Source organism: Elephas maximus, chromosome 3, assembly GCF_024166365.1.
Source record: "Elephas maximus indicus isolate mEleMax1 chromosome 3, mEleMax1 primary haplotype, whole genome shotgun sequence".
Classification (NCBI taxonomy): domain Eukaryota; kingdom Metazoa; phylum Chordata; class Mammalia; order Proboscidea; family Elephantidae; genus Elephas; species Elephas maximus.
Genome location: NC_064821.1, coordinates 88,993,778 through 89,018,450, shown reverse-complemented (window position 1 = coordinate 89,018,450; position 24,673 = coordinate 88,993,778). Strand labels below are relative to the sequence as shown.

The following is a 24,673-nucleotide window of genomic DNA, read 5'->3' as shown; positions in this document are numbered from 1 at the left end:
TCAAGACTAGGAAGTCGGGACAAGCAGCAGATTTGAGTGGGGAAGGTGATGAGTTTGTGACTGAGACTATTGAGTCTGCAGGGGCAGACGTGGAGTCGGTAGTTTGATCCATTGGTCACAACCTAAAGGGTAACCCTGAGGTCGTCTGTCCTCTAATGTTCTTACTCTCATCTCCAAGGGGCCTCTGGACTTAGCCCTTCTCTGCAGCAAATTTTCCATGGCTTTCTACCTCTGCTCTGACCATTCCCACCCCACTCCACCCTCACTGAACCCTGACTCATGTCCTGAGCTCTCCCAGGTCACTCCAGCAAGCATCCCCCACCCACAGCACCCTAAATCCTGCTGCATCACCTTTTCTCAAGTTGCACACCTTCATTAATTGCCACATCACCCCACTTTATCTGTACATCACACTCACCATTAATGTAAATTATCTTATTTCCTGCCTCCCTCCCTAATAAATAAGTTTCATAAAAGGACCTTGTCTGCCTTTTTCAAAGTGTCTGGCATATGGTAAGTGTTCAGTACATATCTCTTGATGAAGGATTGAGCTCATCCATTCCTACCTTGACTTATCCCCTATGTATCTCTGCTGGCTCTTTCCTAGCAGAATTTAACGTGTTTATGTCTCTCCCGTCTTAAAAAGAAAAAAAAAAGATTCTCAGAAATTTACTTCTGCCATAGTTAGGACTCCTTCCCCTCAGTCAAGTTTCTTGAGTTACCTATGCTTGCTTATTCGTTTGTCACTCACTCCCCAATCCAGTCCAGTCTGGTTTATGCCCCGATCACTCCAATGGTGCCCTCACAGCTAAATCAGCAGCATTTGAAGCTATCGATCCCACCCTTCTTGAAACATATTCCTTCTTCAACTTTTGTGACATCACAGTTCTCTGCTTAAAAGTCGCTTTCTCCAGGAAACATTCCCTGACACACTCACACGCACACATATTCAAGGCTGGATCAGGTCAGGCTTGCTTTACTCTCCCAGTAAACTCTCACCCAGTGTTTCTCTTTATTGTATTTCTAACAAGTGCTTTTACGTAATTATGCATTTGATGTCTATCTTTACTAGCAGAATAAAAGCTCCATTTAGGCAGGGAATATTTCTGATTGGTTACCCAAGGATGTATGCCATGGTGGCGCAGTGGTCAAGAGCTATGGCTGCTAACCAAAAGGTCAGCAGTTCGAATCCACCAGTTGCTCCTTGGAAAGCCTATGGAGCAGTTCTAGTCTGTCCTATAATGTCGTTATGAGTAGGAATCGACTCAAAGGCAATAGGTTTTTGTTTTTAATGGGTGGGTGTATAGGTGACCCGATGGATGGCCAGATGGGTGACTAGATGGGCGGGTGGATGGGTGGCTAGATGTGGAGAGGACTGACTAGAAATTCCCTGTTGGGAGCAAGAAGAAGAAATAACCAGGAGGAACCAAAATGGGTTCACTAATAACAAGTCAGCTATTCAACTCAGCAAGCTTTTACTGGATACCCACTGAGTGCCAGTCACTGTGCTGGGTGCTGGGCATACCAAGGCAAATCATACATGGCACCTAACCTAGGTGGCCCAGGGTGACCACTCCAAATCTATGTGTAGGAAATTTGGTAAAGCCCAGCTAAGGCTTATTGGCCAGAGGAATGTGAGCTAAAGACAGACCTGTTTGGAAGACTCATGACTAAGGACGTGACTATCTCTTAAAGGTATAGCAGACCAGGTTACCCTGGCAAGCAGTGTGAAGTGACACACCCCAGGACTATTTTCTTGGCCCTGATTTGCTCAGTATATTTATTGGTGACTTGGGTGAAGGTGGAGAGATCCACTACTCATACTTAAAGACATACAAGCTGGAAGGCACAGCAGAAACAGTGGGCAGCAGAGTCAGGATCTCAAAGGCTCTCAACAGACTGGAGCCCTGGGATGACAATAAAAGATGGTGTCTAACAGAGACAAATGGCAGGTCCCTGGCTGTGCCCTAAATTCCAACATCACAAGTCCTAGGATGATAAAGGGAGGGTGAACAGGGACATAAGAGACATCTTCTGTAAACATACATCAGCTGAGGAGCACAAATACATGGATGTTTCTTTTGTCTACAATGTGTTTGTGGTCACCTAGCTACCATAAAACCTGATATCCAGAAGGTATTTAATGCACATGGGTTTCAGGTCTTCTCTGTATCACTTACTGATTGGCCTTGAATAAGTCATCGATCCTCTCTGAACTTGTTTTCCCATCTGCAAAATAGTAGTAATAACGCGCACTTTTCAAATGAGATAGTGGATTATCGACTCCACGGCCTAAGAGAGATTGGGTGTTATAATCAAGGTACCATCCCTGCATTCATGCAATGCCGCAACACACAGAAGGATAAGCAAGCCCTTTCAACACAGCTGATAGTTTTAAGAAAAGGACGTGACTCTTACTTTGGATGAGTAGAAGGTCTTTAGAGACACAAGGGTGGCACTCGACACAGCAAGCACAGTGAGCAAAGGGCATGGAGGTAGGAGGTGTGCACAGAGTCCAGAGAACTGTCCACAGGCCAAACGGCCAGGATATGGGCACTCAGGAAGGGGAGGAGAGGAGATCAGAGCGGTCAGAAGCAGAGTCAAGGCAAACAGAGCCTTGTGATTTTAAGCATGATCAGATTTGCTTTAAAAAGTTCATCCAGCTGCCACATGAAAGATAATTAGAGAAAGCCAGTTTATGACAGGTGACCCAGTGAGAGGGAGAAAGGCCATGAGAACAGGTAGTAGTCATGTTACTTAGAGGGTCTTCAGGATAGTGGATTGGGGGTTAGAAAGGGAAGAGGAAGCTGACTTCCACTATCACTCTTTTGTGCCTTGGCATCATGGGACACCAGAAAGAGCTTACCCAGGCTCTGACAAAGACTGATCTAGGTTTCAGTTCCCCCACTTTGAGCCATGGAACCCTGGGCAAGGTATGTAACCTTTCTGGGTCTGTTACTTCATCTGTAAAATGGGGACACAAATATTCACAATGGGTTAATAGGAGGATTACATGGCATGACTATAAAGTGTCCAGAAGGTAGATGGCTCATAATAGGTGCTCTGTAAATACAAATTTAACAAGTCACCTCATCACTTCATGAATTAACTATTTAGGGGACTTCACTAGGCATCTGCCTCCTCCCTTTATTTATGCAACGAATAGTCCTCCAGACTTCAAGTTCCAAGCGGACAGGAACCAAGCAAGTTCCATTCATCACAGCACCCAACACAGTTGGTGAGCTCTAGTAGGTGCTCACTTAACTTACTGAGCTGCTGCTAAGTATCATTCTACAGGCCAAGAGTACAGTGATGAGCAAGCGAAGTGACTGTCAGGAAGCTTATGTTTAGTGGAGGAGACAGAAAAAATATTCAAACAGCGATAATGCTGTAAGTTCAAAGGGTGACATGTTAAAAAGTGACGAGAAGCTATTTTACAAGCAGGTGATCAGGGAAGGTGACATTGGAGCTGAGTGTTTTAAGCAGAAGGGACAGCTAGTACAAAAGCTCTGAATCAGGTATCAGCTTGAGATGATCAAGAAACCAAAAGATGCTGTGTGGCTAAAACACAGGGACTGAGAGGAATAGACACCCAAGATGAGGCTGGGTAGGTGGGCCAGAACGTCATCACACAGAGCCTTGGGAGACAAAGAGGAGATTGGGTTTTACTCTAAGCAGGCAGGATGGGAAGCCACTGGAAGGTCTTAAGCAGAGAATTAACTCAATCTGACTGAACACTTCCAAGAATCACTCTGGCTACCATACAGAGAACAGACTGGAGAACTGGCAAGGAGGGAAATAGGGAGACCAGTTAGGAAGTTAATGCAATGTCCAGATGAGAGAGGTCCTGCCTCAGTGATCACCTCTCCTCACCCCTTGGCAGCATGTGGTCCCCTTGTCCGTCCACTCTCGCAGCCTGATCACCCGGGAGCAGATGTTTGTGTCCGTGTCCACCTCCTCTACAGCCCAGGAGCCGCTCAAGGATGGGAACAGGCCTGTTCAGGTCTACCTCCAGCACCGCTCAGCACAGGACTGGCTGTGGGCAATTGCAACATCTACTTGACAGCATCTGTCTGTTCCAATCCAGGTGTCTGTGTGGGCTGTGTCACTGAGTCATCCCTGATGTATAGGACCTCATATTAGCACTGAGATTTGCCCCACAGAGACAGGGATGACACTGGTGGAGAGTGTAGGCACTGCTGGCAACAGCCCGGAAGCCTGGGGAAGGCAACCTGGAGAGAAAAGCCACTCCGGAGGAGCAGGGAAATCAGGGTGGAGAAAGAAGCCTTAAGAAGGCAGCTTGTCCTAAAAAAGAAAGGCCAGGTGGGGGTCTGGGGCCTGCCCTGCCCAGAGGGTCCAGGCTCAAGGCCTTCTATGTCTTCTACACAAGCAGGGGAGTTGGGCCAGGGCTGGGGCCAGGGAGAGATGAGGGAGCACTGCTAGGGCGCCCAGGAAGCCATCAGCATGTCACACGCTAGCCACCCTTCCACCCACCAGGCAAGTTAGTCCAGTAAAACGTGAATTGGTAGACTGGGCAGGGGTGAGACTCTGAGCTGAGACAGCTCACCTTCACCCCCACTGTCAATTCCCTCTCCCACCTCTGGGCCACCACCCTAGCTCAGGCCTCAGGCCTACTCCCCAGGTTAGGGATCATGGTACAGCCTCCTTATCCTTCTCCAGGCTCTGCCCCTCCAGTCTACTCTCCTCACCGCACTGGCGCGATCCTCCAGGAATTCCCCACTGCCCTTGGGACTGAATTCAAGCTCCCGACCCAACCTCCAAAGTTCATCTTGACACCCCCCATCCACCCCCCCCCCGCCCCACCGCTCACCTACATTGCTGCTTCTTTTCCTGCATTCACTCAATATACCTCCCTTCTACTGGACGCACCCTGGCCTTTGTGCATGTTGTTCCCTCTCCCTGGGATGCCCCTGCCTCCTATCTTGGCCTCTGGAAACCTTGTGGACTGGTCATGCTCCTTCAGGAGGCCTTCCATGAGCAATCCAGCTCCTGGCCATCCCTGAGAGCACTCTCTGCCAGATGGGATTGTCTTATGCTCACTCTCCCAGGCCTGTGGGCTCCTCTCCCCAGCAGCACCAGCTCAGAGCTAGCTCTCCAGATGCCCTGCTGCCCTGTGCCTGGCTCTGTGCTGGCCACTAAGGACAAAGATGGAGCAATGGGGTCCCTGCCACTGAGGACAGCCAGTGTGCTAGCAGAGGCAGACCCACCCACAGGCACCCACCACCCAGGCAGGCTAGGGAGGAAACGGCCCACATACTGCCGGGGCTAAGAGGAAAGAGAGATTCTTCCACAGGAAAAATTCTGGAAGAAGGCTCCTGGAGAAGGAAGGCTTCCTGAAAGAAAGCTGGGCCTTGAAGAATTTAATGGTAGAGAAACAGAAGGGCTTCTTGGCAGAGGAAAGGAGCAAAGGAAGGAAGAAGAGAAAGGGCAGTGTCCAGCGAAGTAGGGCTTAATCTAAGCAGGAGAGGAGGCATAGTGGTGAGATGTTGGGGGCTGCAACGCCCACTCTGAGAAGGCTCTGTCCCTCCTGTGACTGATGGGCACCAGGAAGGTTTTGAAGCAACAGATTGACACGGCTGGAACTGAGCTTTGAAGATTAAGCCAGCCATATTCTCAGTAGATTCCAACCTGTGTGCCCAACAATGATGCCCAGAAAGTATAGACTAGGAACTTTCGTGATTGTTAGTGTGCCTTTGCCCATGTCAAACCCATTGGCCACCACATGGGGGAGTCAGGGCAGAGAGAGGGGACCAGAGGTGGGAACAAAGTTCAGGCTCTGGGGGCCTGGGTTTCTTCCAGGGGCTTGGGGTGCAGGGGAACATGGAAGCCTCTGCCCCATGCTGGACATGTCCTCTCAGGGTAGTGGCAGCTGTGCCAACTAGTTTGGGCCTCAGATTGAATAGGTCTCAGGTCCTCTGGTGCCACCAGGCAAATAGGCGAACCACAGTCAAGACAGCCGCTTCTGACAGGGCATCAGCCGTTCCACCTCCCGCATGAACCGCAGACACAGCTCCTCCTGCCAAGGCAGAGCCACACACTGCACGGCCACAGGCAGCCCCACGCTCTTCTTCATGGCCTGCAGGAGACACAGGCATCAGGATGGGGGAGTGAGGCAGGACCCCACCCCAGGCCCAGGAAGTGCTCCAGCTGGACAGGAGGAGCAGCAGAGTAGCATTGGGCCAGTCTTGGGGGCTGACGTTCAGCAGGGCTGGTGAAACTGTAAGTGCTGACGTAGTTTCTCCCACAGTAGCTACGGCTAGAGTAGGGGATAGTAGGGCTGAGGGCCCAGGCCAGGTCTCTTGGCCTCACCTTCTGAAGCATCCAGTCCCAGATATCCCCAAAGTAGCCCCTGTAATGTTCCATCTGGGCCTCGTCCTTGGCGGTCACTGTGGTGACAGGTACCACCCCCGCAGGGAAATCCAGGCAGTTGTAGAGCATAGTATAGCTCACGGCCCCTGGAAAACATCACAAGTGGCTGGAGCAGGCCGTGTGGCCTTTGGTGCTGACTGTCCTCTCTGGGCCTCAGTCTTCTGCCCTGTGAAATGGCATCTTGCCTCCACAGACAGAAACAGGCTCTCTCCCAGGGCTGAGATTTGAGTGGCAAAGCCCAGGAATCCAGATTTCAAGGCAGGGCTGGACAGCCTGCTGATGCTTGCCCTGCACCTTTGTCGGTTCTGTTTCCCCACCTGAAATATTGTTCCTATTTACTTCAAACGCCACCTCCCAAAACCACAGACTCTGAAACTCAAGCTCCTCACAAACTTCCCTGACTAGGGACACCAGCCTCCACTGGAACAGCACTGATGACAGGGAACTCCTTCCCTCATAGGACATCCCATCTCTCTAGCCAGCCAGACTGTAATACTCAAAGAGTGAGTACTCCCTTGGCCCGGGGCTTTCCTTCTTCTACTTTCCAGCACCACCCCCACCACGCCCCTGGCACAGGGCTGGACTCACAGAAGAGAAGGGACAGGTGGGGTGCCAGACACATGGGTGGAGCAGCAGCCCTTACCTGTGGCCTTGCCCGGAGCATTCAAGTCCAGAGCAGGGCTCAGCATGGGGGTCAGCAGCACGTCCAGGTCCAGCGCTCTCCACTGAGCAATCACAGTGTTGCGGTACACCTAGGGAGGACACCAGCATACCAGGCAGCAGCACTCAGAGCCAGCCCACCACATGGGCTCTCCTTTGCAGGGACAGTGGCTGGGCAAGAGAAACTGTTGGTGGGTGCCTTGTCCAACTCCACCCCCACCCCCCACTCTAGTCTAAGGGCTCTGGCCTCACCTCAATCTCGTGCTGCAGTTCCCAGAGCTTTCCAGCTGACCTGGGCAGAGGGAGTGAGGTCACCAGCCATGCGGGTCACAGCCATAGTGATTAGCAACACCAGACACCCTACTCTTAACACCTTCTAAATCTCACTCCTCCAATGACCCTTTCTAGACCTATGGGAGCTCTGGGAGAGAAGCAGAGGAGGCAGAAGTTCAAATCCCTGCTGTCCAGTTGAGAAAATAAGGTCACAAGAAGAAATTAATGAGGGTCGCTCAGTGATTCCACAGCAGAGCCAGGACTAGGCCGGCCTGATTCCAGAGCTCTCTAAGGTCCTGAGTATCTAGGGGTCAGAGAAGGAACGCCACTGCAAGATGCCAGGGCCTGAAAATGGGGTGGATCATGCCCTGCTTTTCCAGCTCCAGCCACGAAGGGGCAGGTGGGCCTGGAGCAGCTCAGTTGAGTTCAAATCTCTAAGAACAATATGTCTCACAAGTTTCCCAGTATCCGGCACCCCCTCCCCAGCCCAACTTCTTCCTGGTCCTTTCCACCCATGCCCCAGCCAGGCCAGTATTCCCCTCTCCACCCCCTGCCATATAGGGTCCTCTCTCGCATCCCCTCATCTCCCTCAGGCCCTTGCTCTCCAGCCAGACCTGGGCCCCGCAGGTTGTCCCTGCTAAGACAGAACTTCAAGGTCCCACCTGAAGGCCACAGAGGTTGCTACCCTGCCTGGGCTGCTTCCAACCTCAGAAACTACTTCCCTCCAGCCTTTTCCTGTTAGAAACTACTTGGACCCAGGCCAGGGGTAGGCATCTGGGCATAGGAAGTATTCTTACCGAGGCTTCATGCTGTCAAGAAAAGCTGCCAACCTTGGGAGCTACAGAAGGGGAGACTCAGAGTCAATGATTCTGCTTTGGGCCAAGTCCTGACAACAGTCTCTTCAGTCCAAGCATCCATTCCTCCTCCCTCTGTCTTGCCCCCCAGGTCCCAAGCTGGCACCCCTTTCCACAAACAGGGTGGCTGAAGACTGCAGGGAAGGGGGAGAAGGAGAGGTGTCTGGGGTGGGGGCTAGATAGACAAGGAAGCTATGCCTGCCCCAAACAAGAGAGGATGAGGGGAGGGGGAAGAGCCAGTGGCCATGGGGTACCCTACGCTAGAAGGCTCCCAGAGGCCCCCTCCCACTCCACCCACCCCACCCACCCCACCCACCCCAGTCCCTCCTACTCCTTGTGTCCTCACCAGCGGCTTCAGCAGGAAGGCCAACAGTCCTTTAAGCCACCTGGGCAGCTTCAGAATTGAGATCAGGTCCCCTAAGCAGGGGTCCACGAAGTCACCTTTGCTGGGAGACAAAGAGCCCAGTCCAGGGCATTCCTACCCCAGGCATCCCTCCTGGTTTACCACCACCCACCACATTCCCCCTGTTCTCTACTTGGTGACCCTGTCCACCTCCCTCCTCACCTGACTCCAGTAAGCACTGTTCTCCAACCCATTTATTTGCCTTCTGTCAAGCATGTAATTTGTTTCTGCTGACCCACGGGGTGCCTGGGCTCTACCCCACACCCACTGGAGCACCCCAAAGCAGGGCTCTATGTCTCCCTCCCCTGAAAATCCAGCTCAGAGCAATAAGAACTGAGGGTGGCATCTCCCCGATCAGGACTTGATACTGAGGGCACCCCCTCTTGATAATGATGCCAACCTGGAAACACAAGTGTGGTGGTCCAGGGAGGGCCACCCATGAATCTTGTCTTTGAGGCTGTCTTTGGCTCTAGGTCTTGGAGAATAATTCTGGGGCCTCATTTCCAGGGCCAGAGTGAGAGGGTAGCCCTTTCTGCTGAAGCCTAGACCATCCTTAGCTGGAGGGAGGAGGGGGAACACTACTGGCTGGGCCCTTGACTAAGCAGGGTGCAGGGCCAAGCTTCCCCACAGGTGAGGTAAAGGACATAGGCTGATGGTCTGAGGGGCACCAGTCACAATGGCCCATACCAGTCACCAAGAGGCACCTTCACAGGCCTGTCATCACTACCCTTGTCAGCCCTTAAGGATTGAAAACAGCCAAGAGGAGCCATCTTCTCTAAACTTGAGCTCTGCAAAATCCCTGTTACGGACTGAATTGTGTTCCCCAAAAACGTATGTCAGCTTGGCTAGGCCATGGTTCCCAGTATTGTGTGGCTGTCCTCATTTCGTGATCTGATATAATTATAAAAAATTATAATTATACTGTGTTGTAAATCCTAATCTCCATGATGTTAACGAGGCTGGATTAGAGGCAGGTATGTTAATAAGGCAAGATACAAGCTACAGAATTAGGTTGTTTCTTGAGTCAATCTCTTTTGGGATATAAAAAAGAGAAGGAAGCAGAGAGGAGAGGAACCTCATACCACCAAGAAAGAAGCACTGGGAGCGGAGTGTGTCCTTTGGACCTGGTGTCCCTGCACTGATAAGCTCCTAGGGAAGACTGATGACAAGGACCTTCCCCCATAACTGACAGAGAGAGAAAGCCTTCCCCCGGAGGTGGGACCCTGAGTTCAGACTTCTAGCCTCCTAGACTGTGACAGAATAAATTTCTGTTTGTTAAGGCCATCCACTTGTGGTATTTCTGTTATAGCAGTACTAGATAACTGATACAGAATTTAGTACCAGGAGAGTGGGGTACTGCTCTTACAGATACCTAAAATGTGGAAGCGGTTTTGAAACTGTGAATGGGTAAAGGCTGGAAGAATTTTAAGGTGCCTAATAGGAAATGGTAATAGGAAAAGCCTAGATTGCCTTTAAGAGACTGTTGGTGGAATTATGGACATCAAAGACAATTCTCATGAGGGCTTAGAAGAAAGTAAGGAAAGCTGTAACACCTGAGATGGCGCAGATGGGGACAAGCAGCAGCAGAGAAACAGCAACAGCAGAACTAGGAGACTGGTGCAAGACAGCATGGGGGCAGACCCATGGAGCAAGAGGGCTTAGTGCTTTGGGGCAGAAGGCTTCCCGGTGGAGTGCAGTGCCTCCGGGCACTTACTGGTGGAGCTAGGCTTGCCAACCCATGGAGCGAGAGAGCTGTGTGCCTTCCAGCCAAGGTTTACTAGCAGAGTGGGTGCCTCCAGGCACTTATCAGTGGAGCTAAAGAGCTTTGTAACACTTGCCTGAGCAGGGCAGCTGCTGGGCTGGCCCAAAAGGCTCATGGGCCCAAGGGGCTGAGAGGTCAAGGAACCCGAAGTGGAAGCTGAAGAGACAAGAAGCACAGGAAGCAGAGCTGCCTCTGTCTCAAAGGGTATGGCCATGACCCATAGAGTCTCAAATGGCAGAACCACAGCCTGCTTGGTCTTAAAGTATAGGGCCATGGCCTCCTAGGTTTCAAAGAGTCAGATCTTCACCAACTTGGTTCCAGAGTATGGGGCTGCCTTTCACAAGTGCCAGTGGCATGAGGTCAGATCCACTGCCCAAAGCTGAGGGGGCAGTGCTGCCATACCCAAGGGGCAGAAGAACAGGACTGCTGGGGCCGAGGGGATAGGGCTGTCACTCAGATAGACTAGGAGAGTGGCCCACCCAAAGCCAAGGGAGCAGAGTTGCTGACGCAGTGGGCCTGGAAGGCAGAGCTGAAGCCCAGGGCTGAGGGGCCTCCACCCAGAACCCAAAGAGTATGGCCAACAGCCATAGTCTGGAGGGCAGGACCATCGCCTAAATGGCTTCAGAGAACAGATTTTTTTGAGCCTTGAGAGCTAATGTAATGTGTTCTACTGACTTGCTTGGTGTCTGTTACCCCTTCTTTCCCTCCAATTTCTCCCATTAATAATGGAAATGTCTACCTCGTGCCTGTTCCACCATTGTATTTTGGAAGCAGATAACTTGTATTCTAGATTTCACAGACGAAGAAAAATTTTAGCCTAGGTTGGAATTTGCATTTAGAGTTGATTTAAGACTTTTGGGATGATATGATAGGGTGAATGTATTTTACATGAATTTTGTGAGGTCAAAGGGCAGTATATTATGGATTGAATTGTGTCCCCCAAAAACGTGTGTCAACCTGGCTAGGCCATGATTCCCAGTATTGTGTGGTTATCCTCCATTTTGTGATCTGATGTAATTATACTCTGTTGTAAATCCTAATCTCCATGATGTTAATGAGGCAGGATTAGAGGCATTATGTTAATGAGGTAAAACACAATCTACAGGATTAGGTTGTATCTTGAGTTAATCTCTTTTGGGATATAAAAGAGAGAAGTGAGCAGAGAGGAGGGGAACCTCATATCACCAAGAACAAAGTGCCAGAAGCAGAGCCCATCCTTTGGACCCAGGGTCCCTGCACTGAGAAGCTCCTAGACCAGGGGAAGATTTATGACAAGGACCCAGAGCCAACAGAGAGAGAAAGCCTTCCCCAGGAGGTGGCACCCTGAATTCAGACTTCTACCTTCCTAGACTGTGAAAGAATAAATTTCTGTTCGTTAAAGCCATCCCCTTGTGGTATTTCTGTTATTGCAGCACTAGATGACTAATACAGTCCCTTAAGTTGGTCTGCTCCAAACCAACCACTTTACAGAAGAGAAACCTGAGGTCCTGTTCAAAATGGAAAGACTTGTCTCAAGTCAGGCAGAGCCTGGAATCACAGCCATGATGGGCAGGAACCCCTCCCCTCCTGCCTTGATCCTGCCCCTTGTCCCTCAATCTTTCCCAACCAGATAGGTGACTCCCCTGCCCACCTTCACCTTCACAACAAGGCCAGCTCAGGGCCAGGCCATGGATGCTCAGTCCAGCCTCCCCTGGACTGGCACCTCTCCAAAGCCCCCCAGCAAGGTATCCTCACGCTCAACACTGACCATCTCAGGGACTGCAAGTCCCCTGCTGAGAATGCTCAAATCTTCTTCATGCTCAGCGGAGACTCACCAAATCTCCCCGCAGACTGGTCCATCCTGGGGGTCAGAGTGCCCAACTGCCCTCCCTGCCCATCTCCTGATCCCACCAGGAGCCCCGAAGCCCTGTGTCACTCACAAGTTCTGCAGGAAGCGGTGGCCACCATCACTGAACAGCCCACCTGTTGACAGGGTCTCCAGGGCATGGGGTATGTCACTTGGCAGGAAGTGAACCAGCTACAAGGATTAAGGGGTGTAAGGCCCCCAGAACTAGCACTCTTGGCCCCCATGAACTCCATGCTGCCCACGTGGCCCTGAGGACAGATTGAACTAACTCTACCCATAAGGTAATTCTCAGTGGAGCCAAAAAAAAGTAGTTTTATTGACTCATGAAAACTCCCTGTCAAATGCACATCATGAGAGATGTCTGGAGCCACATATAAAGTTAACTCAGATGAACAGACCAAAACCCACTATCTCAGGGCCCCAGAAACCTCTAGACAGCTATGCACCTGCTTGTGGTGAACAAGGTCCTTTAAACACAGCACTCAAATGTTACCCAGCACTGGTCTCAAGTTCACCATCGATCACTCCCCCCAGTACTCCTGGTCAACCCTCTATATACTGGCCCCATGGGGACCCAGTTCCCATCCTCAACCACAGAACAATTAGGATGGGAGGATACCAAGACTTCCTGGCTCCCGCAGCTATACCGTGTGGCCAGCTGTCTCAAGGCGCTCCTTGGTCTCCAGCACAGCCCGCTTCATGGCTGGGGTAGGCATGGTATAGTTGTCAGTCTCATAGTACCCTATGCGCAGGGGCTGAGAGCTTGTATAGACCTGGGGGCAAAACATACCAGTCAGGGTCAGGTGAGGAGAGGGCAACCCCAGGCAGGGCCCCCACAGATCTGAGAAACACCTCTCCACCGCAGGCACAGCTGTGAGGCTACAGCCTGATGGCTCCTGGTGCTGTCTGCCCTGAAAACTCTGATCCCCGGCAAGGCCACGCCTTCTGCATTTGACCCTTTCACAAAACACCTTGACAACGATTGAGCAAGTGGGCAGGGCAAAGATAAGGTTTCCCACTGGTCATATGAAAAACCTGAGGCTTGAGGTCTAGTTAGTAAGGCTGAGGCCCACAATGGGGCTGGGACTTGCCCAAGGCAACCCAATGCAGAGTGACAACACTGGGTCTAGAACCCAGGCATCGGGGCTCCTGAGCCAAAGCTCTCCCTGCCTGTTTCAAGAACGAGAGTCTCAGCTCCCATGACAAACTGTCCCAGACTCCTAGGCAGGGACCTTCTCTCATTCTCTCCTCCCTTGCAGAAGGGGCTCCTGGCTACAACTGTCTGAACCACTGGGTTCAGACAGAACATCCCTCTCTGCTGGGGAGAGGGCACTTACCTACCCAGTCCAGACTTGCCCTCTTGCCCTACTCCCAAGGAATGCCAAGGCCCACTCTCCTGTCCAGGGACACTCAGACCTCCCAAGGCGACTTCAGCTGCGGTGAGGGCAAGACATCTATACTGGCAAGAGAAATGCCAGACTGCCAAGAAATGGCATTATACAGCTTACTGTCTATACTAACATGGCTCTCTATTCCACTGTCTTCGTCAACCCAGCTTTACTCCTGGACACTCCTGCTCAATGAATAACTTTACTGTTATTCCTGAAAGGCTCATCAACTCTTCTACAAGAAGCATCAAATGATAGTTTATACTCAAGACTCTCTGAATCCCTCAACTCAAAATCTTCCCCTGACAGTGTCCATCAATCCTAAACTATATGACTCTTACCCAATCCTAACCACACCCTCATATTAAAAGATCTGCCTTAAACCAGACCTCAAAATCTCGATAAATATCCCAAGTTTGTCCTCCCCTCTAAAGCTACGTACGCTCCATGGAGACAGGGCTCTCCTTTACTTGTGGATCAGATAAACTCAGCTCTGTTTGAGCCACAGGTTGCTTAGGTGATATTTTGGGGTGTCGGCATTTAATGCTGCCCACAGAGACAAGACTTCTCAGGGAAGGAGGCACCTCCCCTTTTAACTATCCTTCACTCACTCAATCTACTACTTGCCAAGCATCATACTGCATGCTGGGTATTTGAACACGAATCATGTAAGAAAGGGTCCTATTTACTGAAGGTCAAACACAGCCAAGCTACAATTCTCCCTCAAAAGGAGTTTTTGAACTGGGAAGTTTCGTGACACCCATTTCTCAGCGCCAGCAGCAAAGACTAGAGGCAGGTGGGTGGTGCCTTTCCTCTGCCAAGGAGCTAAGCGGTTTCAAAGTCTGAGGGTTTCCAAATGCAGGCAAACGCTCCATCTGGTGGCCATCTGCAGAATAGCAGCTGAGCCCGGCTTCAGGCCTGCCCACAGGGCCTGGGGGCTGTGTCTCGGTTCCAATAACCAAATCCACCCCCGTACCCACAACCCCTCCTGCTCACCTCCTCCCTGAAGGGTATGGGGGGCACGGTGGGGTCCAAGCGGAACATGTCCTCACTCAGCAGGGCTCGCAAGCACAACGCCAGGCTCTCCACATCCCGGGCCATGGGGCCAACTGAGAGCTGTACTGTGGAGCAGGGAGGGGAGGGGAGAGGGGAGGGAACAAGGATCACCCAGGCCCAGTGGGTTCTGGGGCTGGGTCCAAGCAAGGATGTGAGCAGAGACAAGGAGGCAGAGACTCAGACCTAGAGTGGTCTGGTGGCCAGACACTGTCCACAGGAGAAGCAGGGGCAGAGGTGGATCAGGTAGACCCCACTCTCCTCCAGGGCAGAAGGAAATGCAGACCTCACCTGCCACCTGTCCACAGACACAGCTCTTCAGGCCACTCTTGCTGGATAAGAAACACAAGATGTGGGAGCAGGAAACGGCCACCCTCTGCCCATCCCCACACCCAAACAGCAGCTCAGAGCTCTGGCCATTTTGGAAACTAGGAACCAGGGCCAATGGTGCTGTGACACTCCCTCTCAGCAAAGCCCTGTGAGTGAATCCCTGCCCTGAGCCCAGAGAGGTTGGAAGCTAGGCCAGGGTCATACAACTAGGTACCCAGAAGCTCCCTCCCTACCACCTACACCATACCTGAGGCGATTCCCAGTTGGCTTGAGTCCACAGATGCCACAGAAGGCAGAGGGGAAGCGGATGCTGCCACCAATATCGGTGCCTAAGCCCAGGAGGGAGCCCCCAGCCCCAATGAGGGCCCCTTCACCCCCCGAGGAGCCACCTGGACTCTTGGAAGAATTCCATGGGTTGGTGGTCTGGCCAAAGAGGGGGTTGCTGCAGTCATAGCTGGGGGAAAAGGAACAGGTTGCTTCCATGTCATGCTGGCACTGGTGCCCCAGCCCATATCCCACACCCTTGACATCCAACCTGAACATGGATTGGGGCACATTGGTATGCACGAAGGGCACAGCACCCTGCAGCTTCAGCACCTGTACCACCACGCTGTCATACTCCGCCGGCACCCCCTGGTTCAGGCTCAAGCCCAGTGTTGAGTCCTGGCCCTAGCAAGAGGGACAGACACCAAGAAGGACATGACCAAGGAGTCAGGAGCCTGTCAGCAGCCCAGGCCCACCCCTAACCACCACCACAAGGGCCAAGACAAGGTGGATCTGTGGACCCTTCTCAAGACCTCTGAACCTAATATTCCTTGAGGGCCCAGGGTGACCCAGGTCACAGAGCTGGTAGGCAGGGATGGGGTGGGGGGTGGGGTAGAGAGTGGGAGCCTAATACTGAGGCTTTCTAGGAAACAGAGTGTACCTTGTAGCTAAAACACTCCTTGAGGCTTACAGGGACACCATAGAGCAGACCCTTCCTTGGGCCTGCCGAAGTCAGCTGAGTCTCACAGCCAGCCAGGTAGGCGGTCACACAGTTGGTCTCTTTGTTCACTTCCCAGGCCTGGGGTGGGGAGGGGGAATGGACACAAGGCAGGGTGAGGCTGGTCCTTGGTTATGCTCAGGAGAAGTTAGCCAGCAATATGTCCCAGAGCCAGGGACAAAGAGGATGACCTGGGGCCCAGCACCCACCTCGCTGGGAACATCTGGTCCTAGCCTCACCTTGGCTGTCTCCGGCCTTCTACTCTAAGACAAGGAGAGTGAGTATGGCCAGAACACTCAAGGGTGCAAGGTTCTGGCCTCAGATGCCTCCTAGCAAGGGAGGAACAGGGAGGAGGAAGGTTCTTGGCCACACCGCCCCCCTCCCACCACGTCACATCTCTGCCCCTGGGAGGCAGACAGGATCCAGACAGAGGTAGACCCCTTTCGCAGAACACACTGGGAACCAGTGCAGAGCAGGGCTAGAACCCAGACTCAACCTCCTGGAACCCAGTGCTCTCTCCTCGCCCCAAACCTGTCCTACACCTGTCCAGTTAAGCCCCCTCTCTTCCAGGAACTCTGGAGTCTGATAACCAAACCACACGGAGGACAGACACTGGTTGTGGTAAAGGGGGAAGAGCTTGACTAAAGGAATGGTGCAATAACGGTGGGATATCTGGCATGGGGTCTTTCCAGAGCCCTCAACTCACCTTCAACAGGGCCCTAAACCCACTGCCATCCAGTCGATTCCAACTCATAGGTGACCCTACAGGACAGAGTAGAACTGCTCCAATAGGGTTTCCAAAGAGTGACTGGTGGATTCAAACTGCCAACCTTTTAGTTAGCAGCTGAACTCTTAACCACTACGAACCTGGGTTTCCCAACAGGACCCTAGGAGAGGGAAGACCAGGGTGGAGACTGATGCCACTCTTAGTAAATACTCCAGTTCACTCCTGTGAAACACCAGAAGGAAATGGGTGGGGGCAGAGGCTCCTGAAATCTGCCCCCAGGCTACCCAAGGCAGGAAGAACCCAAAACCCATTGCAGTAGAGTCCATTCCTGACTCATGGCTACCCTATCGGACAGAGAAGAACTGCCCCATAGAGTTTCCAAGGAGCAACTGGTGGATTCGAACTGCTCACCTTTTGGTTAGCAGCCATAGCTCTTAACCACTATGCCACCAGGGTTTCCAAGGCAGGGAGAGAGGAGGCCAGCCTGTAACCAGAAGCTCTCTTGTCCATGACTAGGAAGGGCAGGAACCTTTTCAGGGACGTTGTTCGGGAAGAGGCAACATCATCTGCTGAGACTGTGTCCTCCCCTTCAGTATCACCCAGCCCAGGGTTTCCCAATCTTTCTCCACAGTCAGCCACCCCCTCCCTCCCTTTCACCCACTCTCAGCTGTAGTCACTTACATCACTTCCGTACACACACCCAGTCACCCTGACACAATCACACACTCATGTTCGTTTGCTCAATGCTCAAACTTGATGTCACACACTTCCTTTCAAGAGATCATATGCAAAGTCCACACTCACAAAGCACAATTCATTCACATTCATTTATTTGTTCTTTCATTCATTTCAAACCTATTTCTTGAGTACTTACTATGTGGAAGACACTGTGTTCAGCACTAAGGGGCAAAGACAACTAAGACAAGCTCTGTCCACAGACAGCCTACACTTGATATGGGAAAGAGGTGGTTTTATATTGTGATGAGAAATGTGCTGTTAGAAAGAAACCACTGAAGAGGAAGCTCTAACTCAGGCTGGGACGGGGAGAGGGTCACGGAAGACTTCCCGGAAGAGGCAACTCCTGCTTTGAGCCCTAAAGACTCATCCAGGAGCCTGTGTCACTGAGCAGGGCAAAAAAGAGGGGGAAGAGAGAGGTGAGGCCAAAATGGCCGAGTAGTCAGATGCTTCCAGTGGTCTGTCTTACAACAAAGACTGGAAAAAAACAAAACAAGTGAATCGATTATATATGACAATCTATGAGCCCTGAACATCAAAGGCAAAATTGAAGAACAGACTGAGTGGCAGCGGAGGGACAGATGGTTCAGAAGCAGCAAGGAGTTGCCAGACCTGACCCTGCAGGAACCAGCAACCTGCAGGTCGGATTGGCTGACGAGTGCAGTGAGGCAAGCAGTGGCGCTTGGGATGCGTTTCGCACATCTGGAGAGACTGAGTGGTGGAGAGTCTGCTTAACCCTCCAGAACCAGCAACAAGTGGCCCTCAATAAGCAAAAGAAAAGTACACGCATCTAAACTATCACGCAGATAAAAAACACCCCATTTGGGAAGAACCTTTCTCACATTTGCCTGCTCCCTCCCCACTATGCACCAGGTTCCTGGACTGGCTTCAGCAAATGCCACTTCCCCTGGGTCAGAACTAGGGGCTGTCATGTGCCCTGAGCCATTCTCCCAGCCTGAGAGAGGGAAGAAATTAACAAACAGGAAAAAAATAATCTGCCAGCTCCCCTAAGCCAGGAACTCAGGGCAGGTACAGTTCCTTTGCCTAGGCACAGGCATAAGGGGTCCACAGACTCTGAATGCCTTTCACCCCTGCATAGACCTGTATGGGCCCATTTCAACAGTATAGGTCCTCATTGGAAACCCTGGTGGCTTAGTGGTTAAGTGCTACAGCTGTTAACCAAAGGGTCGGCAATTTGAATCTGCCAGGCGCTCCTTGGAAACTCTGCAGGGCAGTTCTACTCTGTCCTATAGGGTCACTATGAGTCGGAATCGACTCAACAGCACTGGGTTTGGTTTTGGTTTTTTAGGCCCTCATTAGCACAGTACAACAGGGTATATACCTGAAGCCTAACTTCACTGTATCAGCTATATGGTGCAGTGTCAGGTTCGTGACATTTGACTCCGCTCTGCCCATTAAGCAGGGTCCTCATCTACCTACATCAGGGGCCTGAGGGCTGGTGGCTCCACCCATACCACCTGGACACCTGCAAAAGGGGTCCAAGAATAAGTGGTGCCTCTTAGTCCTTACAGCCAACAACACTGGGTGCCCATAGTCCAGCTGCAAAACCCACCCACCTATGCACTCTAGGGCACAGGGATACGCTTTCCTCCCAGACACTCAGGGGCAACCATCAGCCCCCTGTCTTGCTCAGTGCGTGACCTCTTACTGCAGCCAGATTCCTGCGCCTACTCCAATCACCCCTGCAGGTCTAGGACTGTAGGTAAGAGCATACACCACATACTTGGTGACCGACTATCTGGACACCTGAGCTGAATCCATACAAGAAATTCCTGGGTTCGCATACCACCTAATAACAAATCTAACCACCTGGTGACAGGACGTTAGAGCTTCAAAGGCACCAATTATCAAACTAGATCACTCAAGCAGCCTATTTGTGCACATCAAAACAAAACAAGAATCTAGGAGACAGCAAGCAAACATAAAATAAGTAAATATCATAACTTATTGATGGCTCAGAGACAACAGTCAATATCAAGCCACATAAATAGGTAGACCACGATGGCTTCAGCAAGCTCCCAAAACAAAGAATCAAGAAATCTTCCAGAGGAAGAGAACTTCCTTGAATTACCAGAGGTAGAATACAAAAGATTAATATATAGAAATCTTCAAGAAATCAGAAAGGAGATCAGGCAAAACGCAGAATAAGCCAACAAACAGACAGACAAAGCAAGAGAGGAACTTCAGAAGATTATAGAAGAGTACAATGACAAATTTAACAGGCTGTAAGAATCCACAGAGAAACAGAAATCCAGAGGGCTAAAAATAAAATTTCAGAATTAGACAACTCAATAGAAAGTCACAGGAGCAGAATTGAGGCAATGAAAGTCATTAGTAAGACTGAAGATAAACCACTTGACACAAACTTATTTGGGGAAAAATCACATAAAAGAATTAAAAAAAATGAAGAAACCTTGAGAATTATGTGGGACTCTATCAAGAGAAACAACCTATGATTGATTTGAGTACCAGAATTGGGGCGGGGGGAGGGGGAAATGTTGAAGATTTGTTGGCAGAAAACTTCCCTGATATTGTGAAAGATGAGAAGATATCTATCCAAGGTGCTCACCCAACCCCACACAAGGCAGATCTCAAAAGAAAGTCACCAAGGTATACTATAATCAAATATGCCAAAACCAAAGATAAAGAGAGAATTTTAAGAGTGGCTAGAAGTAACCTACAAAGGAGAGGCAATAAGAATAAGCTCGGACTACTCAGCAGAAACCATGCAGGCAAGAAGGCAATGAGATGACATATATAATAACTTGAAAGAAAAAAAAATTGCCAGCCAAGAATTACATATCCACCAAAACTGTCTCTCAAATATGATGGCAAAATTAGGGCATTTCCAGATAAACAGAAGTTTAGGGAATTTGCAAAAACTAAACCAAAATTACAAGAAATACTAAAGGGAGTCCTCCAGGTAGAAAACCAATAACATCAGATAACAACCCAAGACTAGGACGCAGAACAGAGCAATCAGATATAAACCCACACAGGGAAGTCACAAAAATAAATCAAAACTAAAACGCTGAAAATAGGGAAACAGTGATGTCAATATGTAAAAGATGACATTAAAACAAAAAAGAGGGACTAAAAAATGTAGTCAAAGATCTTTCATATGGAGAGGAAGTCAAGGCAATATAAAGAAATAAAAGATTGTTTTAAATTTAGAAAAATAGGGGTAAATATTAAGATAACCACAAAAGAAACTAACAGTGCTACACACCAAAATAAGAAAGAAGAAAAACATGGAGACTCACTGAATACAAAATCAACAGCAATGAAAAAGATGAAAAGAAAATACATAAAGAAAAATGACTCAGCACAGAAAAGTGGAACAAAGAAACTGTCAACGACACACAAAAAAAGACATCAAAATGACAGCACTAAACTCATAAAAAAAAAAATACTTATCAATAATTAAACTGAATGTAAATGGACTAAATACACCAATAAAGAGAGAGAGAGGCAGAAGGTTTAAAAAAAAAAAAAAGCAATCCATCTATATGCTGCCTACAAGAGACACATCTTAGACTTAAAGACACAAACTAAAACTCAAAGGATTGAAAAAATATATTAAGGAAACAGCAATCAAAAAAGAGCAAGAGTGGCAATATTAATCTCTAACAAAATAGACTTTAAAGTAAAATCCACTACAAAGGATAAGGAAGGACACTACATGATGATTAAAGGGTCAATACACCAGGAGGACATAACTATAATAAATATTTACACACCCACCAACAGGGCTCCAAAATACATAAAACAAACTCTAACAGCATTGAAAAGAGAGAAAGACAGCTCCACAATAATAGTAAGAGGCTTCAACACACCACTTCCAGTGAAGGACAGAACAACCAGAAAGAAGCTCAATAAAAACAAGGAAGATCTAAATGCTGCAATCAACCAACTTGATCTCATAGACATATATAGAACACTTCACCCAACAGCAGCCAATATACTTCCTTTTCCAAAGCACATGGAACATTCTCCAGAATAGACCAAATATTAGGCCGTAAAGCAAGCCTTAACAGAATCCAAAGCATCGAAATATTACAAAGCATCTTTTCTGACCGTAAAGCCATAAAAGTAGAAATCAATAACAGAAGAAGCAAGGGAAAAAAAAAATCAAACATCTGGAAACTGAACACCTTGCTCATAAATGACTGGGTTATGGAAGAAATTAAGGACAGAATAAAGAAATTCACAGAATCAAATGCAAATGAAAACACATCCTACCAGAACCTTTGGGACACAGCAAAAGCAATGCTCAGAGGTTAATTTATAGCAATAAATGCACACATCCAAAAAGAAGAAAGGGCCAAATTCAAAGTATTAACCCTACAACTCAAACAAATAGAAAGAGAGCAGCAAGAGAAGCCCTCAGGCACCAGAAAAAAGCAAATAATAAAAATTAGAGCAGAATTACATGAAATAGAAAATAGAAAAACAATTGAAAGAGTTAACAAGCCCTAAAGCCGATTCTTTGAAAAGATCAACAAAATCAATAAACCACTGGCCAAACTGACAAAAGAAAAACAGGAGAGGAAGCAAATAACCCAAATAAGAAATGAGATGGGTGATATCACAACAGACCCAACTGAAATTAAAAGAATCATAACAGAATACTGTGAAAAACTGTACTCTAACCAATTTAAAACACTAAAGGAAACGGACAAACTTCTAGAAACACACTACCTACCTAAACTAACACAAACAGAGGTAGAATAAATAAACCTATAACAAAAGAAGAGATTGAAAACGTAATTAAAAGACTCCCAAGAAAAAAAAAGCCCAGGCCCTGATGGTTTCACTGGAAAATCCTACCAAACTTTCAAATAAGATTTAACACCACTACTACTAAAGGTATTTCAGAGCATAGAAAAGGATGGAATACTCCCAAACTCATTCTCTGAAGCCAGCATACCCCTGATACCAAAACCAGGTAAAGATACCACAAAAAAAAGAAAATTACAGACATATATCCCTCATGAACGTAGACGCAAAAATCCTCAAGAAAATTCTAGCCAATAGAATTCAACAACATATCAAAAAAATAATTCACCATGATCAAGTGGGATTCATACCAGTTATGCAGGGATGGTTTAACGTTAGAAAAACAATCAATGTAATCCATCACATAAATAAAAGACAAGAACCACATGATTTTATCAACGGATGCAGAAAAGGCATTTGACAAAGTTCAAGACCCACTCATGATAAAAAAAAACTCTCAGCAAAATAGTAATAGAAGAGAAATTCCTCAACATAATAAAATGCATTTATACAAAGCCAACAGCCAACATCATCCTAAATGGAGAGATTCTGAAAGCATTCCCCTTGAGAACAGGAACCAAAGAAGCCCTTTATCACTACTCTTATTCAACATTGTGCTTGAGGTCCTAGCCAGAGCAGTTAGACTAGAAAAAGAAATAAAAGGCATCCAAATTGGTAAGGAAGAAGTAAAAATATCTCTATTCGCAGATGATATGATCTTATACACAGAAAACCCCAAAGAATCCACAAGAAAACTACTAGAACTATTAGAAGATTTCAGCAAACTATTAGGGTACAAGATAAACATACAAAAATCAATTGGATTCCTCTACACCAACAAAAAGGTCATCAAAGAAAAAATCACCAGATCAATACCATTTACAATAACCCCCAAGAAGATAAAATACTGAGATAAGTGTGCTAGGTTACTCCTTTCTGCTTGTGGACACTGCCGAGGAAGTATCGTTAAGGACTCTCTTATCACTGCCGTCCTGTCTAAGTCAGACTCTCCTAAAGAGCCCGAACAGCTGCAGAAACAAACTCTTCATCAGAGGTTTGAGCTTTGAAACAACAGATGAGAGCCTGAGGAGCCATTTAGAGCAATGGGGGACGCTCATGGACTGTATGGTAATGACAGATCCAAACACCAAGAGTTCTAGAGGCTTTGGGTTCATCACTTATTCTACTCTAAAGGAGGTGGATGCAGCCACGAATGCAAGGCCACACATGGTAGATAGAAGAGTTATGGAACCAAAGAGGGCTATCTCATGAGAAGACTGGTCTCAAAGACCAGGTGCCCACTTAACTGTGAAAAAGATCTTTGTTGGTGGCATTAAAGAAGACACTGAAGAACATCATCTAAGAGATTGTTTTGAGCAGCATGGGAAAACTGAAGTGATTGGAATCATGACGGACCGAGGCAATGGCAAGAAGAAGGGCTTTGCTTTTGTTACTTTTGATGACCATGACTCCATAGATAAGATTGTCATTCTATGCCATACTGTGAATGGCCACAACTGTGAAGTAAAAAAAGCCCTGTCAAAGCAAGAGATGGCCAGTGCTCCATTCAGCCAAAGGGGTCAAAGTGGTTCTGGAAACTTTGGCGGTGGCCGTGGAGGTGGTTTTGGTGGGAATGACAACTTTGGTCGAGAAGGAAACTTCAGTTGGCACGGTGGCTTTGATGGCAGCCGTGGTGGTGGTGGGTATGGAGGCAGTGGGGATGGTTATAATGGATTTGGTAATGATGGAAGCAATTTTGGAGGTGGCAGAAGCTACAATGATTTTGGCAATTACAACAATCAATCTTCAAATTTTGGACCCATGAAGGCAGAAAACTTTGGAGGCAGAAGCTCTGGCCCTTATGGTAGTGGAGGTCAATACTTTGCCAAACCATGAAATCAAGGTAGCTATAGTGGTTCAGGCAGAAGCTGTAGTTATGGCAGCGGCAGAAGGCTTTAATGACTGCCAGAAAACAAAGCTTAGCAGGAGAGGAGGACAGGGAAGCTACAGGAAAAGAGAGTCCCTGATGGAGCAGGAGAAAAGCGGGGTGCAGAACTCAAATCCTAGTAAAGAGACCAGACTTAATGGTCTGACTGTGAGAATGGAGGGATCCCAGAAGACACAGCCCCTGGACTCTCCGTTAGTCTAGGACTGAAACTATTCCCGAAGCCAACTCTTCAGACAAAGATTAGACTCGACTATAAGATATAAAATGATACTCATGAAGAGAGTGCTTCTTAGCTCAAGCAGATACATGAGACTAAATGGGCAGCCCCTGTCCGGGGGCAACATGAAAATACAAAAAGGGACAGGAGCTGGTTGAATGGACACGGGAAATCCCGGGGTGGAAAGGAGGAGTGTGCTGTCACATTATAGGGAGAGCAACTAGGGTCACATAACAAGGTGTGTATAAATTTTTGTATGAGAAACTAACTTGAACTATAAACTTTCACTTAAAGCACAATAAAAA

General features: G+C 48.7%; 1 protein-coding gene and 1 pseudogene across 3 annotated transcripts in view; one reads left to right on the top strand and one right to left on the bottom strand.

The window, feature by feature from the left end:
• Window positions 1–5,366: 5,366 nt before the first annotated feature.
• Window positions 5,367–24,673, bottom strand: part of FAAH (fatty acid amide hydrolase) — a 28,287-nt gene continuing 8,980 nt past the window's right edge. Inside the window, exons 1-14 of one of the 3 annotated variants that reach the window (XM_049879183.1) lie at window positions 17,080–17,319; window positions 15,885–16,022; window positions 15,495–15,628; window positions 15,207–15,413; window positions 14,921–14,961; window positions 14,573–14,697; window positions 12,836–12,961; window positions 12,262–12,359; window positions 8,524–8,623; window positions 8,121–8,161; window positions 7,303–7,342; window positions 7,034–7,142; window positions 6,331–6,476; window positions 5,367–6,097 (exon numbers count right to left, since the gene is read on the bottom strand). In XM_049879183.1, the coding sequence (XP_049735140.1) occupies window positions 5,969–6,097; window positions 6,331–6,476; window positions 7,034–7,142; window positions 7,303–7,342; window positions 8,121–8,161; window positions 8,524–8,623; window positions 12,262–12,359; window positions 12,836–12,961; window positions 14,573–14,697; window positions 14,921–14,961; window positions 15,207–15,413; window positions 15,495–15,628; window positions 15,885–16,022; window positions 17,080–17,097 (1,452 nt within the window). In that variant the 5' untranslated portion in view covers window positions 17,098–17,319 and the 3' untranslated portion in view covers window positions 5,367–5,968. Of the gene's footprint in view, window positions 6,098–6,330; window positions 6,477–7,033; window positions 7,222–7,302; window positions 7,343–8,120; window positions 8,162–8,523; window positions 8,624–12,261; window positions 12,360–12,835; window positions 12,962–14,572; window positions 14,698–14,920; window positions 14,962–15,206; window positions 15,414–15,494; window positions 15,629–15,884; window positions 16,023–17,079; window positions 17,320–24,673 lie in introns of those variants that run through there. The other 2 variants (XM_049879182.1, XM_049879184.1) reach the window with 2 other exon arrangements.
• Window positions 17,834–24,162, top strand: LOC126073216 (heterogeneous nuclear ribonucleoprotein A1-like; annotated as a pseudogene).